A 19,609-nucleotide genomic window follows, 5' to 3' on the forward strand; every position below is an offset into this window, starting at 1 on the left:
GTGCTGCCCCTACGCAGGGCTCCGTCTCCCCCTGCCCGCCGCGAGCTCCCGGGGCGCGTCTTGGGGACACAACGGGGACCCAGGAAGGCGGCTGCCCCGGCTGCAGCTGCCGGGGCTGGTCGAGCCTCCCGCGCCGCAGAGACACGGGCACAAGCGGGAAGTCGGGGCTTGCTGGCAGTGGGGCTGGCTCGCAGCCCTGCAGCGCCGCGCATCCCCATCACAGCGGCGACGTGCCGGATCCAGGGCAGTTACCATGGCGCCTGCGAGCGAGGAGTTGTTTTTCTTTTGCACGAGGGACCTGGGCTGCGTGCGCAGATGTGCTGCAGCAGCCAGCGACCACAGAGCTCCTGGGAGGCTCCTCGAAACTCAGCCGTGAACGGGGGAAGTTTGGATAAACCCTCCCAGAGAGCAGGGCAGGGGCTGGCGATGCCTCCCCGCATCTGGCTCCAAAGGAAACGGCGTCTCTGTGGCCGCTTCTGTTCCTGCCGGGACGGGTCCCTGCGTGGGTTGGGGCCACATTAGTGCAAGGGGGTGAACGTACAGCGCAGCACAAGCAGCTCGGCCCCCTGCCCCAGGCTGAGAGCGCAGCCAGGCAGAGCCCTGCTCATGCACAGCAAGCTCCAGGGGCCCCTGGTGCCTCCTGGTGACGCCCGCGGAGGGCCACGGAGCTGGCACCCAGCACCGCGAGGGATGCGCTGCCGTGCGAGGGGTGTTTCGGTCGCCTGGGTTATTCGGTGGCTGCTCCTGTTGGAACTACTTGTCCAGAGACCAGATCAACCAAGGGCGAACCGATAGCTTGGCTGCTGGCGATGCACTGCTGGCTCAGCATCCTGGCTTTGCACGGCCTCTCTGGAAGGTATCAAAAGCTGCAGGCACATGGTTCACAGGCCAAACCCAGGCCCTTTCCCATAGAAGGGAAAACTCCCATTCAAGTGTAACCGATGAGCTTGGCTGCGGCCGCTCCGCCACGACGGCCTGCTCCTCCCGCCTCCGGCCAGCTCTCGTGCTCCGAACGCAGCTGGCGACTGCTTAGCTTGGCCGCCGCAGCCGCTCGAGGTGGGATTTTCAACAACTGCAGCGCTTAGCAGTGGAAAAAACAACTTACTGAAAATGAGTGGAGAAGGATGTTATTTGCATCAGCAGCAGTAGCCAAAAAAAAAAAAAAAGAAAAGAAAAAAAAAGGCTCCGTGGCTGCTGCTGCTGCTACTTCTCACTGGTCTAGGGTTGCTGACTTAAACCACATTGAAGCAGGTGTTTGGATACTGGGGAAAGCAAAGGACACCGCAGCCGCCTGCCTGCCTGCCCTGGGATCACCAGCATCCGAAAGCTGAGAATTCGGACCAGTCCCGGGCGACTGACACAGCTTGCGATGACCAAAGCCCGTTGCGGACGCTTCCCCCAGAGGCTGAGTCTTTGCCCAGCCGCACACGAGGGCCGCGGCACCGTGAGCTCCTCCGACAACAGCCGGGCAGCGGTTCTGGGTAGGAGCAAGCAGAGGCAAAGCAATTCTCCCGGGAGCCCACGCTTGGCAGGCGTGAGCTGAGCGTGCCCTCCTCTGCCCGAGCACCCTGAAACCCCGTCTGACCAGGGCTGTTTACCCCTTTATTTTCTGTCTACCGGCTGGACAGCGGCTCAGTCAGCTCAGGCATCATCTCTCCACCCTGAGCAGGGCGAGCGGCTGGGAGGGGAAGGAGGAGGAGGAGGGCAGCACACGCGGCGGTTCTCCGCTGAGCATCCCCCTCGCTGCCGCCCCTGCCGCAGGAGCCGGGTTTGCGCCGGGGGAGCCCAGGCAGCCGCTGCCCCAGCGGCTCCTCACCCACCATGCTGGATATTTTCATCCTGATGTTCTTTGCCATCATCGGCCTGGTGATTCTCTCCTACATCATTTACATGCTCTAGCGCGATGCTGGGGAGGATGCGGCTCAGCATCAGCCCGTCAATCAGAGCATCGTCCAGGTGAGCCTTCTGCTCCGCACCCGACCTGGCTTTAATTTCTGGGAACAAACAAGCGCCGGGAGGGGAGGGAAGGGGAGGCTGGTTGCGTTTTTAATGCTATTGTCTTTGGCTTCTGCTCCCGCTGCCTGGCTGAAGCAGCCAAGCTGACAGCATCAGAGCAGCTGTTTCCTGCTCAGCGCTGGAAGGAGGGCGCCGGGGCTTATTCGTTAAATCAGGCCACCTCGCCCACCGAAACGTTGTGGGCTTGTGTGTTCTTCCCGCCGTGTTTACCAGCCCCTTCCCATTTGGAAAAGCGGCTCTCGGCCTTTCACAGCGCCGCGACACGAACTCGGGGCTTCTGTTCCCACAAGGGAGAGACGTAAAAGACGACAGGGGAGAAGCAGTGAGTGGTTCTGGTTGCATCGTTTTAAAGGAGGCAAAGCGGGTGCTGCGGTCTCTGCCCCTCGTAGCCCCGGCTGCGGATTGCTCCGTCCCTGCAGCGCGCCGGGCAAAGGCCGCCGCTGCCGCCCGTGTTTCTGCGCTCTGCTGGTGCCACCTTTCAGCACGGCCGGGGCTCCCGCGGCGCCCAGGCCCCGGTCACACAAGTGTCTCCTTTCTCTCCAACAGCAGCCGCCACCGCCTGGTCCGTCTCTCTTGGAGCCTTCTGGAAAAGAGTTAACCCTTTGGAGCCGAGGTCTTTCCCAGCCGGAGGACGGGGACGCTCAGGACGAGCAGCTCCGGGCAGGCGCCGGCGCCCAGGCGCAATGTCCTGGTGGAGGGGGCTGAGCCCGGCGGCACGGGGCCAAGGAGGGCGGCGGGGTGATGGCGGGGCCGGGAAAGCCCTGGGCAGTGATGTCCCGCGGCAGAGATGCTCCCCGTGGCGCGCGGGGCGCTCGGCCGGGGACGTAGAGGGTCCTGCCCCCACCCGCCTAGGTTAGCCCCCTGGGATAAGCACTTCCTAGGTTGCGTTGTCGGGTTCTAATTTTAGAAAGCACTTACGTTTTTAATGCAAACCGTCCAAGGAAACGAAATAAAAAGAGGGATGGCAGATGGAGCGTGAACGCGTCTGCTGTTGTCGCATGGCCCCGCTGAAACGCGCCTCCCCGCTCGCTGCCTGCAGCAGCAGGGCACCGCCAACCCCAGGAGCAAAGCCCTGCTCCTCGGGCAGGCGCCGGGGATCCTGCAGGCGAAGTGGGCACACGGACGGTCCTGCCTGAAAGCACCATTTCTTGCACCACGCGGCTTTCCGGGGGGGGTCTCATTTGGAGGCTGAAGTACAAGAGCTCTTCATTGAGCCTCCAAATGCCCTCGGTGCTTCCCCTCTCCCGCCTGCTTCTGCAGTTCAGACTCACATCGCATGTTTTCCGAACAAAGTCTAGCGCCCAGTCGTTCCCCGGCGTTTACCGAGCGGCTCACGCGCGGTCGCAGGTGACGGTCCATCTCGGGCACCGAGGGGCGGAGGTGGGAGCCCCAGCCTCGGCGGGTGCCGGAGCAGCCGAGCGGGGGCTCGCCTGGACTCGGGTGTCCTCAGGGATAACTCCAGGAGGTTTCCGTTCATCTCAGAATAAAAAAAGGAACTTTTTTAATTTGGTGGGAATTTCTGTGGGATGGGAAGAACATTTCAGAGCTCGTTTCCCCCAGCTTGGAGAGGTGTGGGAAACTGTTTGGGGTCTCGGGAAGATTTTCCCTGCAGGCTGCTCTGCCCTGTTATGAAGCCCTGCATCTACCCCTGCCCTTACACTGTCTGTCACACGCAATCATCTTTTCAGACTGAATTTTCCATTCTCCTAGGAGACAAGATTTTTAGATGGCTGGTCTCCCACAGGAACTACTTTTTCCTGTAAGCAATAAACACCTGAAATGACTGTAATGGGAAAAAATGGTCATATGTCACTAATAAAACCATGGCACTGTCCTGCCGGTGGGTGAGAGACGACAGGATCTACGGAGGGCTTGCAGGTTACGCAGGCGTTCCTGGGGCAAGTTGGGATTTGCAGATAAGAGGAATATGTTTACAGAAAGAAGAGGGATTTCTGAGTTTGGAAATGCTGGATGTGGTCAGCGTTGCCAGCTGAATACTTGACACTGCAATTTCCTGTTAGTAAAGCTCCTGGGAGAAGCGCAATGCTTGTGACTTCGCCTGTGGATCCAAATTGTGTCCTCAGCGCACCAGCCTCAGCCCCAACAGCACAGGGCAGCCGCTCGCTGCCAGGGCCCGGTGTAGCACATGGGCAGGCTCTGAAAACATGAGAGGAGGAGAGTCTTCTCACTCCACCACCAAATATAGTCGAAAATCAGAAGTGTGAAACATTCTGGGAAGAATCTCTTTAAACATAAGTAACATTCCCAACAACCTTGGCTTTGTGAGTCTGTATCTGATGTCAACATCTACAGTGATTAAGAGTGAGTAATAAGGAATGTGTGGAATGGAAACTCAGCTGAGTGTGAAACCAGGAACAATAACTTTTTCTTACTATAAATGCTCCTCTCCGCTCCAAGGGCCTTACAAAGCTACCCAGCTATGCATAACTATCACTTCACCCATGCCCCGAAACCAGCCAGTTCTGTGCTGGAACGTGGCGGCTGCTTTGCCAGGTAAAGCCACCCAGCCCAGCAGCAGAGGACTGAAAAGCGACTGAAACCACCAGGAGAGGTGCTTGGAGATAGACAGTTAGCTGCAATAGCAGGACTGATGCTCCTCTTTAACAGATAAGCTATGATCTTTAGCAGCTCAAATTGCAGTTGTGTCAGGGTAAAATCCTGGTCTGAAGAGGCCGGTATTGCTATGGCTGGAATTTTGCTTCTATTCCTAGAAGGATTTTATCGGCTCCCCATGACAGCAGTTATAATTCAGCATCAGAAGAAAAACAACCGTTTTCCCAAGGGTCACTGTCAGCAGTTCCTTTGGCCTGCTGTGCTGCCCAAGGGCTCCCCACCTGGACTCCGTTAGCCCAGCACTGTTTAATTGTGGGAGCTAATCAGATTGTGATATTGGAAAATATGGTTGCAAGGCGGGCTGTGGGTGTCATTTTCCAGTTCAAACAAAACTGGCTTGGAAATTACCATTTTAGTGGCTTTGAACTGTGATTCTTTGTGAAGGAAAGTCCTCATCTCGTGGAAATGCTGGAGCAAGTATGAAAGCCACAAAAATCCAAAGCTAATGCCAAACACTTGCTGAGCTATTATATCTATAAAAAATAGCAGTTATTAATAATAATTAATAATGCCATCAATATTTCACATTTGGCAGCTGCATAAAACTTGCATTCCTTAAGGCTTTGTTGAAAGAGTGAACTGATGCTGGCAGAGCTGACATTTCATCTCTGTCAATTGCTGCCAGTGAATCAAAGAACTTACTTTTCCTGTAGAGCTGCGCTCGCATAATGGCATTCTTTGTGATGTGCTGTAATTTATTGCTGCTGTGTCCTCGGTCCTGGGAGATGAGACACACACTGGCAGAAAACCTACGCCAATCTTGTGGTTCTTTGTGTTATAGCATAGCAAGGCATCATTACATGTAAGAAATACAATGGAGCAAGAAGATGTGGTGTTTAAAGACATCATTATTCTGAATTTCATCTATGTAGATTATTTATTAGTAGCAACTGCTGATCATAAAAGGAAGGGATAGATAATAATCTGGATTTTAGCATTCCACCTCAGTTGCTTCTTGGCTACATTTCCATGTTGCTGTACTCACTGCAAATCTATTTATCCTGATATTTTGAGTTCATTAAGTCTGGTGATCAGTTTGGAGGCATTCAGTTCACTGACTAGATCTCAAACAAATAATCTTGCATTGTACCTAATTCAGAAATGGGAAGCAGTTACAGCATAATTGTAGTACTGCAGTATGCTCTTAAATATAACCTTCAGAACAGCCAGGAAAAAAAAGGGATTTTAAAAGCAATTGCTAGCAGACACTTTTTTTTTTTTTTTTTTTTTTTTTGCAATGAAAGGTTTCATCTCTGCCATCTACTGGTATACTACAAAGATCCTGTCTGTAACTGTATACTAAAAAATGTTGCAAGAATTTTAAACATGCAAACTTCCAAGCAAATCAGTGTACAGCTGCTATCAATTCATTACTGATGAAATCAATTGAAGACAGCTGAGATAAACTGGTTCCACTTTAGCTGTCTCTAGTAGTTGAGGCTGTTTTTTTTTTTTTAAAGTTAAACTTGGGTATTTGCAGCTAAAATTTGGTCCTGAACAGCCCCTAAAATGTCTGGAAGTTGACTGAAGTGGAGAAGAAGGTGGTCTAACAATATGAAGAAAATAGCCATGTTGTAAACAACACATAGTAAAGTAAGTACTTTTTAGTATGTATTGCATATTTTTGTTTGTAAGGCAATATATCAGAAAATCAAAGCTTCTTATAAGTAGGAAACATTTATATACTTTAATAAAACAGTGATCTTAGCAGTGATGTGCATTTAACATACGTCTTCAACTTGGCTAAGTCATATAAAGACAAATATATTTTAACAGTTCAATTATTACACTGGATGGTGAGATGGATCTGAAGTTTCTTCAGCTTTATGCTTAAATGGTATCTGTAGTTTAAAAAAAAAAAAAGGCAACTAATTTTGCCTTTGCTTAATCAAAACAGTTAAATTGCTTTCAGGAATTATATCTCTCTGCCAAAACTGAAAGTACAATTTATGGAGCATTTTTATTGCGGTGTTCTAGAGCTAGGAATGCAAGAGTTGAAGAGAGATACCCCTGGTAAACTGGAAAAATGTAGCTATGTTTCTCTAATTATATCTGCCTTTTTCTCCTTGTATTCCCAAAAGAAAACAAAATTAGAAGATCAAAATGTTTTTAGTTCTGAACTAAGATAACATTCTTTAATTTGTATATGTGCATCAAATATGAAAACCATGTCATTTTTATTGTGTATGCAAACATACACAGTGGGAAAAGAACACAGTTTATGTTCCCAAACCAAAGACCCACAGAATGCTTCCTTGTCACGTCTTGACACAGCCTCAGACAAGTTAAACATGCAGAACTCTGCTGTGAATGCTTAGATGTCCCCCAGTATGTTCCACAGGCTTATTCAGCTGTTCTGATATGTATTTCACTAGCTTCTCCAGCCACTACTCCTGCTCTTACTGGAATGGGAAATCAAGAAATAACTGCACTGTGCTCTGTAAGTGTTTCTAAAAAAAAAAAAAAAATTAAGGAGAAAAGGAAAAAGATATCCAGCAAGACTCCATAAAATCAAATGGCGTTGCTTCTCATGGTCAGGTATAGGACTTCTTTATGGAAATTAGCTTGTGCGTTTACGAGATGAAACAAGTTCAAAAAGCTACTGTCCTCTTCATCACGATCCCCTACCCAGGGCAAAGAAAAACATTTAAAAAGTGATTAGTGAAACTAAATGACTCATTTGAAGATAAATCTTACTCATTCAGTGTTTTCAGCAAAGGAGGCTGAATCAGCAGCCTCCACTTAGATTTATTGGACATCAACAATTGCACCTGATGGTAGGACAGCTGTGAAATAACACAAGAGACTCTCCTCAAAATTCCTTCAACAGCTTGTCCAAAGATGGACATGAACAATTGTGCTTTAAGACAAAAATCTGTCCTGAGCAGGCTGTTCATCTTTACAGTTTGCAATCGTAATCAGTCTCGAGTTTTTTATCAAGGCTGACAAGCTGTGGACAGGAAGCAACTGCAACTTGTTGAGTTGAACAATCTGGCTGGCAGCTGCTCAGAGTCCGTGTACAGAGATGGTCCAAAAGGACCTCAAGCCCCAGTGCTCTGGTGGGACATATTTTAAAAGATCATTGGTTTCACTGTTCATGTCATTAGGGATTTCTTAGTCCGAGTCTGTGCAACTCGGAGAAGCGAGGCAAAATTCAGATACTTTTAGGATCTGTAGTTGTGCAAGTTCACACTGACTGACTCCCTGTTTATTTCTACAAATAGTGCCTCCCTGCACCAGGTGACGCTTTTAGCATCCCTTGAAAAGATGCATGCAATAACTAACTTAAGTTTTTAATTTTATGTCCTGGCTCACAGCCCTACGGACTTACCAGACAGTACTGCCTGTAGCATGTCCATGATCATGTGAGCAAAGGCATTCTCCACACTCTGCAGGAAGTTATTTCTTTCCCCTGGAGTGCTGAAAACTTTGCAGACCTTCTGCATCATTTTTACTGCCCAGTCCATGCAATACAGGTCTTTCTCACAGACCTAACATACACAGGAAATATTATAAATGCATCTTTCCTGATTAGGATGACACTATAAAAAGTAAGGTTAAATTTTAGAATTCACTACTGACAATTAGGATCATAATGAATGTCTGGATCAGTTGCAGCCCTACCCTGGAAAATTAGAGCTTGCAGTGGGCGTATGCAGGTTAGTCTTATTGTTGGCATACTGTGAAGGAACTTCTCCAAGTTTTGCCAGTAGTATTTGTCTTCAAAAGTAGACCTGCTACTCTGCAGAGATGTGTTGGATAGAGACTACAGGGCAACAGAGCATCAAGCCTCTTGCTGGGCTTGATTGCACGTGATGTGCAGACTCCTGGTTTACAGGAGTAGATATGAAAACAGCTTCCAGGTGTGGGAAAGCAAATCTGTGGGCAGAGAGACAAAAGGCACGAGCCTGCTCCGTTCAGTAGCACTCACCAAAGCCAGGAAGACTATGAGTCTCGCTAACTCAACGGTTCTCCCGTTCACAGCTTTACTAGCCATGAAAGTGAAGCAAATGTTGTTTCCGCTCAGAATGAGAAGTCGAGCGTTGTTCTCCATGAGCCACTCCCGGGGAACAACTTTTGTAAGAAAATAGAGAATTTTAGTCATTTCTGAACAAAAAGAAGGAATGCTAGGAAAACGATTCTGAAAGATGTGGATTTAAGAATTGTTGCCTTCCATAGTTAACCAGAAGTTGTGAGGAGGTGCCCTCTGAAATACACTCCCAGCAGAGTCTGGAGAAATGACATTATATAAGGAATTCCTACTAGCAATACAGTGAGCGCTCTTCATGATAGCTTCTGTGATTTAATCTCACCCCAAACAAACCTTAAATGTAACTGTTGACCGTGCTGAGTAGAATTTTGTTTTGAACATTATGTTTTGGATTTACACATATCTTGGACTTGTTTACTTAGTAATGGTAACACAAGACTTGAATTTTAGAAGTCTTAATGGAGTCTTAAAATATTTCATAACGTGAAAGAATTAATAAGCAATGCTGTGTTTCTCTCTTGCCCAGCTACTGCCTAACTTTCAAGTGTAATAACTCTTTCAGCTATGCCACAGCTACTTGTAAGGAATATTGTAATCAGCTTCCCAAGACACTTCTGTATCTGAAACGTACTTATTGCTAGATATGGAGGACATATCTTCATCATTAATCCATAGGATTATATAGTTTTAAAAACACACCTGACAGCTCATCCACAAGACTGATGACATCGTCTGCTGTCCATTCTCTAGCTTCTGTGTCGTACAGCAGTTTAATTGCATCTGCCAGACCTTTCAGACTGGTCTCGTCTGTTGGTCCTTCTATCATTTTTTGCCAAACCACATGTCCTGAGTAATATTAATCACAACAGCTATTAAATGACAAAGTAATCTTTAAACAAGGAAGGTGCAAAACTAGGCCTTAAAGCTGAGTCAGAGGAAGGAATTCAGGTAACACGTCTCTGTCTTTGTGGAGGTGAGATCTGTCTCCATCTGTCATTTTAGTAGGGACAGTGGTAGTTGCAGTATGTATTGCAGGATGATTTAAAGAAAACCTGTTTTAATTATTAAGTGAGAAAGGATGTTTTTATTCATAGAAATAGATGCTTCTTTAAGATGCATTCAAGCCAGCTCTACCCTAAGTAGGACAGAAATACACCCTCTGTAATGTTTTTGTTTGAATTTAAACTTTGTGTTTTTATATATATATGTGTGTGTGTGTGTGTATGTATGTATTAGTGAGGTCTAGTTAAGCAGAAGGGTTTGTTTCTAGACAATATGATTGCATGTCATCTGCATAAAGCTTGGTTCTCCAAAATGCTGTACCCTAAAGGGAAATTCCATTCTCAAGAAACAAACTTTAACAATTAAAACCAGACTACTTGCCATCTAGAGAGGACACTGGCCCAAAGATGATATACAGCAAACGAGCTTGATTAACCATGGGCCATGGCTTTAAAATACGAGTCAACCAAAATGCAGAGTCACTTCGATGAATCCAGTGGTTCAACAAAACACTGCGACAGAATAGTCTTATCCGCAGCTCCAGCTTTCGGGCACTTCCTGGGCAAAAGAATGTAGATACTATAAATCCGTTAAGTCTCACACAATGCCGATGATCAGTTTGTGTGCGTGCTTTTTATAGAAAGAGAGAGAAAAGAATTCTTAATTCTGCCCAAGTATGTCTAGGGATATTTCATTAAATTCTCAGCTGTAACCACCTGAGTTTGGCTCTTTTGGATACGTTGCACTAATTTACGCAATAGCTTCTATCTATGCCTGATAGCTTTCAGCAGCGTTCTCATGTGTGTCTTCAAGGGCTCTCAGCTATGTTTTTTCCTACTCTGACCCTTTCTCTCTGATGACATCAATAAGTGGAAATAGGAGGAAGTGTGTATATAGCCGTGTATAAACTATTCCACAGAAGCAGTCAATTCTGTGCTAGGCAACATGAGAATTTCTCAAAAGGCATGTGCCACGTTAGTGTTGCCTTTCAGAAATACTAAACACGGATTTTTACTGCATCACTTTATTTCTGTGCTGGTTCCTTTCCCATTGATTTCACTGGCACCGATGTACAGAAGGAGAGAGTCAAGTTAACTTTACTATTTTGTATATATGTAACTTATGCACTTGTTTGATAATGGAATAATAAGATTAAAATAATACCTCTCAAAACAGCTCTCTTCACTAGTGGGTACATATCAAAGACAAAAGTACTTTGGTTTGCTTTTGGGGGGGAGGGGAGGGGAGACGGAAATGTATTTAGGTATGGGAAGGCAAAGTACCTGCTTTAGAATACCCACTTTCTGGGTAATACGGGAGCTTAAAAAACCATGCATATGGGTAAGGAAAGGATTGGGTGGTATAAAGCTCAGCTGAGCTAAAACATTCTCGAATCTGGATGTGTTCTTTCTGCAGTAATCAAGATCCATTTTCTGAATTGTCCATGAGAGCGCACTTTAATTTTGTAGGACTTTTGTCTACTTTGATGTTTACCCGGTCTGCTGCTGACAACTGTCTGTACTTTACGGGGTAAATTGCTCAGCTCACAAAGGAAGTTAAAAACTCGGTGACATTCTAGTTCATCCCAGCCTGCTGTTAGGATCTGAAGATTACAAAAGAAAGGGAGTGAAAAATGGACAGATTGAGACACAAATTTAGATTACAATGCTGTTTCTCGTGTTAGATAAATACAATCTATCCTGAGTTTTATCAGGAGAAGACATAGGGAAGATGCCATACCTGGAGTGCAGGGCCTGCATAGCTTCTCCCTGATGGGCATAGGGAAACCAGTATCCGGTACAGAGGTGCTCTGCCTTATGCCAAGGGTTGTGCTTAAGCCTGACACAGCCCAGAATCAAAGTCTGCTATTGGTGTGCTGTGCTCAGGCCCAAGATCCTGTTTTTGAGCCTTACGTGGAAGTGTACACGAAAGTACTTGCTATGAGCGCAAACTTCCTGGCAAAAGCAGTTATTGGTAATTCTTAACCATGGAAAGGTAATCACTCTTTCAATTTTTTTTTGTGTGTATTATTAGCTATTTTAATGCAGCACGCTTGTAGAAGGCACCTGTATGCAGTTTCTCTTTCTAAGACATAAACGCATTTAAAGTGTTGTCAAAAGGCCTGTACTTTTAAGATAGAATTTTTTTTAATCTATTTGCTTTTAAACAAAGTACTCCCAAGTAAAGCTATCACTATGGCAATTCTAACAATTCACAATCGAACATCTCAAGTAGTGTTTAAATGTCCTTCCCTTAGTTTTTTACTGCATGTTTGCAATTGCAGTAGTCATTACAGCAAATATCCTGTTGATTGCTGAACTAATTCATTTGACATTGATTTCTTTTGTTACTCTTAAACCTCCACAAGCTAGCACAATTTTTCTGGCATATGATGTTTATACCCATTTAATTTTAAACTAAACAGTCCCTGCTCTTGGTTTGTGAATCTGAAACTGTGTAATGAAATGATCCCCTTTCCCCATGTCATCTTAGATAATACATTGCTAATCACAATCCAGACTGGTTGGTAGTGAAATCCGAACCAAGGAATTCTCAGGAGTCAGATCACCAGGCTTAACAACCAGAAAGGAAATTCAGAGAACTGACTGAACAAATACCTTTGTTCAAGGCTCAAAACCACGTTATACTTCTAAATATCTTGCAAAAACAGTTTGCTGTTGTTGTTGCTTCTCAAAGAATAATTAAGTTGGATGAGAATTATATTAATCTGCAATCCTTTTGAAAGATCAGATATTGAAACACGGCTTACTTTATAAAACTACGTTAATTTTCTTTTATATTTGTGATACTTGCCTTGTCTCCAGAAAGATACTGTACCTGCAAAAATATCCCATAGCACTGTAATCCTAAACAATGCAAAGGACTTGGACAGCCATTAAATTTAAAACAGGAAACCTGCAAGAACAAAATATTGGTAACTTATCTTAACTCACCAGAAGCTAATCCCTGCCACTGAAAACTCACTATACCCCTTGTATACATCAGTACTGATTAGAGGGATTGAGGACTCCTTTCCCTTACTGTACAAGGAAATGAGTTATACTGCCTATGTGATGGTTCAGCACCAAGTTTAAAATCGGGGTCCATAGACTAATTCAAATGGGTGTGTAAAAGGTAACCAAGAAAAGCAAGCCTGTTTTCAGGAGACAAAAATTTCCTATGGAGAAATGCTCTTCCACTGCAAAGTTTCTATTTAAATCAGCATGGCTGATCAGAAAAAAATCTCAGTGGAAGAACAACCTTGAATTATATATGCTGTCTTAGGCCTTCTTTATTTTTATGGTTTTTTTTTTTTTTAGTTAAAAAGGAACTGATTTCAAATCAATAAATTCATTACGCTATAGTAATAAATTGCAGAAAAGAGACAATAAAAGACAATAATTCCATTAGCAGAATTGCCTTATAGAATGGTATTGTAAGTGCGAGTGACAGTTTAAAACACTAGTGAGAGGAACGTGAACTTACTTCTGAGAATATCTTGTGTATGTACTTTAGCCTATCTTTTGTAGGCAAAAGAAGTGTGCATCTCTTAAGCAACAATCCTGTGAATAAAATGAATATACATGCAACTATGAGTATACATATATGGCATGTATGTTACTGAATTACCTTAAGCATATACAACATATGCATGCATGTACACGCTAGTGAGAGAATGCTGTTACTGCAAGGGCAAAATGAGTAGCCTAGTACAGTAAGGCATGCTTTGGAGAAGGGGTGTACACTTTTGTAGCAGAGATGCATACTCCCTGACAAGATTTCTTATGTAAAAGGTAAGTCTCATATGCCATAATTGTTTGTTTTGGGTTGTCTTAAATCCCTGTTAGTCACAGTTGGAACCCTTTTAAAACTACTATATTGCTTTTGGAGTTACAGCTGTTAAAAATATTGGAAATTAATGATATTTGTTGCACCTCTTATAACAGTACCCTGGGGAATTCTGTTTTTCCCTGACATCATGGAAAGCTGAGCTTCCAAGATTTTTTCAAGCTGACCACATGTTCTAAAAAGAAAATATTGCTGAACTGTGTTAATGTAAAACATAGCTAGGAAGTAAAATTATTTTCCTATACAGGACTGAAATGGTATGTGCTTAGGATGTCAAAGTCTGGAGTTCATTATACTGTAGAACAGCTGTTTGTTAAGCAGTAGCTATTTTTTCTAAACTACTAACAGCAAATGGGTTAAACAGCTCAGTCTTCAGAAACTTATATCACAGTAAAATATGTATATCTTGTTGTTAATTGATCCAGAAATCCCCAGAAAAGCACTCTTTTTTTTTTTCCTGAATTGTTAGTCTCTCAAAGAACATGTAACTTTTCCAGTGTCAAAAAGTACTTTATAAGTTTACTATGGCTCTAAATGGACTATTTCCTTATTTAGAAGTATGTTAACATTCTTACATGACAGACATAATTTATTTATCAGCCTTGGACATGATCCAAAGCTCAGTCAAATCAATTTTCTAATGACTAGACTAGACTTCGGAGAGAACTCCCTGAAGAATAGCTGAGACTGTTAAGATAGCGTAGCGGCAAGTCAGAACACAGCCATCAGTTCTGGAAAAAATTATTTTCAGTAAAAAGGGTTGAGCAAAAGGTGCTGCTGCTGCTTTTATATGGTAAAATGCCCCCTGTGCTGAAGGGCAGTACTGCTATAATCTATAATTCAAGTTTATTTTAAACAATGACTTAAATTCTGACCCTATTACAAGTACTGGAAGATTTTACTATTGATTGGATGGAGCCAGACCCCTCTGAGTTTAAGTGAGATTTATGTAATATACAGACCTTGTTCAGGCTCTCTGAACAGGAATAGATTTTTTCCCATTCAGTCTAGTCTCTGCTGGTGTAAATTAAATATTAATTTTGCAACTGACCTCTTAACAAAAACATTCCCTTGAGCCTTCTACTGATGAGCTAGATATTGCCAGTGATCTTTATATTTTGCATATGTCATGTTTTTATTACTAGCCCTATTATAGTGATGAGTTCACCCAGGTACAGTTAAATAACAGTGCCCAAGCCAATTTTGACTTTTTTGCACAATTCTAGGGTTTCAAGCTTCATTTTAAAAATAAAACAAAAAGTAAAATTATTCTTAAGATACCTCAAAGCCTGTAGGGATTACTTACCATAAGAGGTCTTTGGTCCAAACAACTTTAACCGCATTACTTTACTTATCATCCTGCATCTAACTTTGACGACATTTTATTTCTCTGTCAGATAAACTTACTTTCTTATCAGCTAAGTAAGATTAAACTGATATGGGTTGAATTAGGATTTAATGTAATTTCTTTCTCTGGGAGAAGAATGTTCACAGTGAGTGGGTGAAGAAAAATTAGTGTTCAAGATGCATAAGAATGCATCACTTCTGAGTGATACAATGAATGAATTAAAATCAATGCCTCTTTAAAATTAGCACAAAAATTAAAAAGCAAACATCTTGTAACACGAGGATGTACAGTGCTTTTCATTATGATCAACACTACCCCTCTGGACTAGATTGCTATTATGTTATGCAAGAAAAGAGCTGAGCAGGTGAAAGAAAAGAAAAGTGGAAACTTTCCACGTAGCAAGAGTTCGGTTAGCCCATGGATCACCAAGACAACAAGAGTGCAGACATTTTCACATTGTCCTTCGCCCCTAAGCTAAGGGGGAGAGGAAAACTTACTCTTTATGCCCATTTCAGTCTTTGAACTCTGATACAAGGCTGTCAAGGAGAATGCTAATCAGTGACAACTGTGATAACATTTTTTGTGATGAGCATACTTCTCTTCTAAGAAATGGAATGTGATCTGCAGTACATCTCGAGTAGACTATCAGACAAGCTTTCTGATGGCAGTGGTTATTGGTCGTTTTAGAATTTAAGACTGGCTGGATTTAAGTACTGCAGCTGAGTTTCCCAGACTGAGGAATGCAAGCTACTCCACAGTGATGCATGAAGGCAGTCAGAACAGCTAAATTCCTCCAGCTAGTGTGGGGGCCTGGGAGTCTTGGTTTCTGCTACAGTTTCCAGTGGTGGTGTCCAAACAAACTAAATTTGGAAACACCTCACACAGAGAACTGATGAAACTCCTGTGTAATGCAGTTACTCTGTCCAACCCCTGCTTGCAGTTTAAAATTAAAATAAATATGGTGGAGGCAGAACATACATTATTTTGTCTATAACTTAAGAGTTTTGGAATCATTTCAGTAGTTTTTTTTCCCCCTCAGTTAATGGTATGTGAGTGGGCTATTTGGCACAGGGAGGAACCTCACTTTCAGAGGGAGCTGCACGAATGATTTGGACGATATTCTCAACGCTGTACTATTATCAATCAAGGTATATCACAGAAGAATCCTTTTAAGTGAGTTTAGTTCTCCTCTAATTGTTACTGTTTGCATTAAAAGATCACCTAGAGATTTGTAGTGCTCTAAAATACTGGATCCTTCTCTCTTTCCAGGTAGCTCAAGGTTATGGAAGTCTTGCAATAAAAGCCTTCGGTTTCCTGATGGGGTTGAGATGTAATTAATTAGGCGGTTGCTGATGGTTTTCGACACCATGCTCAGCATGCTGATATCCTTCACTGAAAAAGCAAAACCCAGTATACTTTTAAATCTTTACTATAAGAAAAATGCTGATCAATACTCAATAACCTTACTATACCTTTCCTCAAAGGAAACAAGATTTATGAATAAAACAAAATTTAATTATGGTCTTTGCCAACAGACTGTGATAATTAGAGATGTACAGATGTAAGAAATGCTCTTTGTACATAACAGGCAAAAAGCACTCTTCAATTGGCATTTATTTTTTGATCACGAGGCTCTTCCTACATTCAAGCTGAAAATTCAGAGACTAAGTCACATAATGTCTTCTACTAGCAAAAAGGTGAAATAATTTAGATAAAAGTGGCTCTTTCTACATGGAAAATTTTTGCAGCAACTTTCATATACTGGCAGTAATACCATTCTTCTCAGAATCTCACCTGAGAGATAATCCAATACCATTTGAAAGATCTCTAATGGCAGTGTTTTAAAAAATCCAAGTGTTGACAGAGATTGGGAATCTGTGTCCAAGGTGTTGCAGTGCTGTTTGGAACGACGGTTACTGCGCCTGTATTTGCGGTTGGGAATCAAGGTGTAGCTGGTCCTTACAGTGGATGTCATCATTCTATTAGTCTCATAAATCTATGCTGGAGAGAAAATATAAAATTCATATTTTTGGATGAGGAAAATACTAACTCCACTGTAGCCACAGCAGTGGAGAATGAAAATCTTGTGACGTATGTAGGATAAATTTCAGTTTGAATTTAATGGTATGACATGTAGTTTACGGAATCATTTTCTAATTCCATATCTGAGAGGAGAAAATATCCAGATGAGATCTTAGAGGAGGAAAAGAAGGTGAAATCACTGGACATCACAGAATGGGACACCAGAAACTTAGGAAGATAGTTCCGAGTAAAAGGAAACTCTTCAGGAGGAGGTATATTCAATGCTACAAGCAAAGTAGTCAATAGCATTCTCTTACCTTGTTACATGAATTAACATCCTTATTACTGCTTTGTGTTCCGTTATTGAAATGATTTGTGTGTTGATTGATTGATGTAGAGTGATAACTATTTATATGCATGCTTGCATATCACACACAAAAAAAGATTAAGAGTAACATAATGATGATTCAAGCCATTGATTTCTGCAGCGTTTAAATTGATGCATGGCTTAATTCTCTGTCTGTATGTGCAAATATACAAATAAACAATACAGTAGTGCCATCTGAGAAAGTGTGGGTCATTGTGTTTTTTTTTCTTAATTATGGGTGCCTGAAAAGTAATGAGTAGTTAAAAAGGATTAATAAATACATCCTTTTCATTTGTCTTCTGGTTTCTGAGCCTCTAGAATAGGTGCACTTCACATTGTCAAGCAACAATGAGGGCTAGTGACTCACTACCTCTTAACTTATTTATTTTTTTAAACTGAGATTTTTTTTTTTCCACACTATTTCTTGATATTAGCAGCTGAGGCTTCAGGGAAATTACCAAGAAGAATGAGCATTGCAGTATAATTACAAGAGCTGGCAGCACTGGTAGTAACATAACTGGAATCTATCCAACCTGCAGTGCAACATCCCAGTTACCATCAGTGGGAAATATGCTCAGAGAATAGCCCTCATTGTTTCAAAGATTAAAAATTTACAAAAATTACAGAAAACAAGTTCTAAACATCCTTTATATTTATAGCTAAAGCATGCAAGCCAGACCTCTGTAATATGCCACTGATTCCTTTTTCATAGTGTAGCAAAATTACCACATCCACAATGGCAGTACTGTTTATACTGACAACTAAAAGAATATGGGACGCTCCATTATAATCTTACAGATGGGTTTGGCTGACTTGTGCTTGTGTGCTGGAATCGAGTTTACATCATGAATGGGAGGAAGTTATTCTTTATTGAAAGCACTTTTAATTTAGTTACGATATAATCCTAGCTAACTAAAGAAGCTCGTAGTTTAGCCTTTCACAAGGCTTGTGAGCAGAGGTAATTACTTCTAAAATTTACACTTTTTGGATTTGTACTTTAGAAATAAAGTTGCAATCCTATGACGCTTCTTATTCCTCCTCTGCTTCCCTTAAAATTGTACTGGCTTTAGGAGGACTATACTTTATGGCGTCTTGGAGTGTTTTTGAAAATCTTAACCTTGGGTCTGCAGTCATATTATAAAGGGGGGGGGGTGGTATTTCAACACATGGGAAACTTTCAGAAGTACTCAGCCAATTCCAGTCTGCTCCTGTTCAACTTAATTAGAGTTGAACTGACCATCGTTATTTTAATTTAGAGCAGAGCTAGGTAAAATGAGTGTAAATAAAAACGAGCACGTGCAGAAAGCTTCACAGGGCAAAGCTTAGAGACGTTGCTGAAAGCTCACGTTTGCTTCCTCTTTGACTCGGTGTGTTTGGTTTTTTCTTAAGGATTTTGGCCAGAGTGTGGCGATGGTCTGTGCGCTTCCAGCCCTCAACATCTGCTGCGGGGGTGCCTCTTGTTTAGAGAACTGCTTAATCAAGGCTGGAAGATTGAAAGGTAAATGTTAAATATTTAACAAGTTAAACTCTCAGTACTAGCCAAGAACAGTCATTTTATTTGTTGTTATAAGCTAATTTGTTTACAGGCCCAAAAGCATCAACTTTCAGCCTTCTATAGAATGTTTAATGTGTCTTTAAGCAGCTGGTAAATTCTCGGTGACGAATGCACTTTTGTCCTGATCAGTATTTTTCTGAGCGTGCGTTAGCGTTTTGACAAAACATGCATTGCAAGAGGTTGTTTACCTTTTCAACCAGCTTGGAACATTTCCGTTTCCCTGCCTGGTCACAAATAATGCAAAACTAGTGATTGGAAACACGAGCTCAACCAGAATTTTCTCCTCTTCTTTGTTAATACACGTGAAAACGTGAGCGCCCGAGGGAGAGGTGACAAACCTTTGAGCAGGGAGCACAGCCGCCGAGGATGTTAGTGCTTGTTGCCCTGTGGCCTACACCGGCAATTTGTATTTAAAAAAAAAAAAAAAAAAAAAGCATATTCTTATTTATACTAACGCCTCTACATCATGGAAATCAATCCCATAAAAGTGTAAACCCGTGAATAACAGTGAACGGGGGAGGCTGGCGGAAGCGCCGACGTCCGCCTCTGCCGCGGCCTGGGGCGCTGGCGCCTCAGAGCGCCCTGTGGCATGGGGCCGGCTACGTTTGGCCTTTTAGCTGTGTTTTTTTGGGTCAATTTTAGCCTCCCTGCGTATTTGCTGGCTCAGATAAAGCCTAGCGAGTTGCCTCCACAACCTGCTGGGCACCGTTTGGGTTTTGGGCTGAGACCAGCCAGGTTAGGACTGACCTTTAGGCTAAAGGACAAAAACCGGTTTTAACCTGTTCCCTGTGGCCCCTCTCTCCTTTTCGGGGCCAACCGGCCGAA

General features: G+C 43.1%; 1 protein-coding gene and 1 long non-coding RNA gene across 2 annotated transcripts; one reads left to right on the forward strand and one right to left on the reverse strand.

The window, feature by feature from the left end:
• The first annotated feature begins 1,676 nt into the window (after positions 1–1,676).
• On the forward strand, positions 1,677–2,987 carry LOC138062214 (uncharacterized). Its single transcript, XR_011136303.1, has 2 exons — positions 1,677–1,956; positions 2,563–2,987. It is a non-coding gene; the product is annotated as an uncharacterized lncRNA (long non-coding RNA).
• A 4,174-nt stretch (positions 2,988–7,161) lies between these two features.
• On the reverse strand, positions 7,162–16,815 carry FBXO47 (F-box protein 47). The gene is made up of 10 exons (XM_009681092.2): positions 16,635–16,815; positions 16,062–16,232; positions 13,130–13,206; positions 12,482–12,559; positions 11,138–11,246; positions 10,025–10,201; positions 9,341–9,487; positions 8,582–8,724; positions 7,982–8,141; positions 7,162–7,274 (listed from the first exon to the last, which is right to left on the reverse strand). The coding sequence occupies exons 1-10, from the start codon at positions 16,813–16,815 to the stop codon at positions 7,162–7,164; spliced, it is 1,356 nt and encodes a 451-aa protein (XP_009679387.1).
• Between the last annotated feature and the right edge of the window lie 2,794 nt (positions 16,816–19,609).

This window comes from Struthio camelus, chromosome 25 (genome assembly GCF_040807025.1).
Source record: "Struthio camelus isolate bStrCam1 chromosome 25, bStrCam1.hap1, whole genome shotgun sequence".
NCBI classification, from domain to species: Eukaryota; Metazoa; Chordata; class Aves; order Struthioniformes; family Struthionidae; genus Struthio; species Struthio camelus.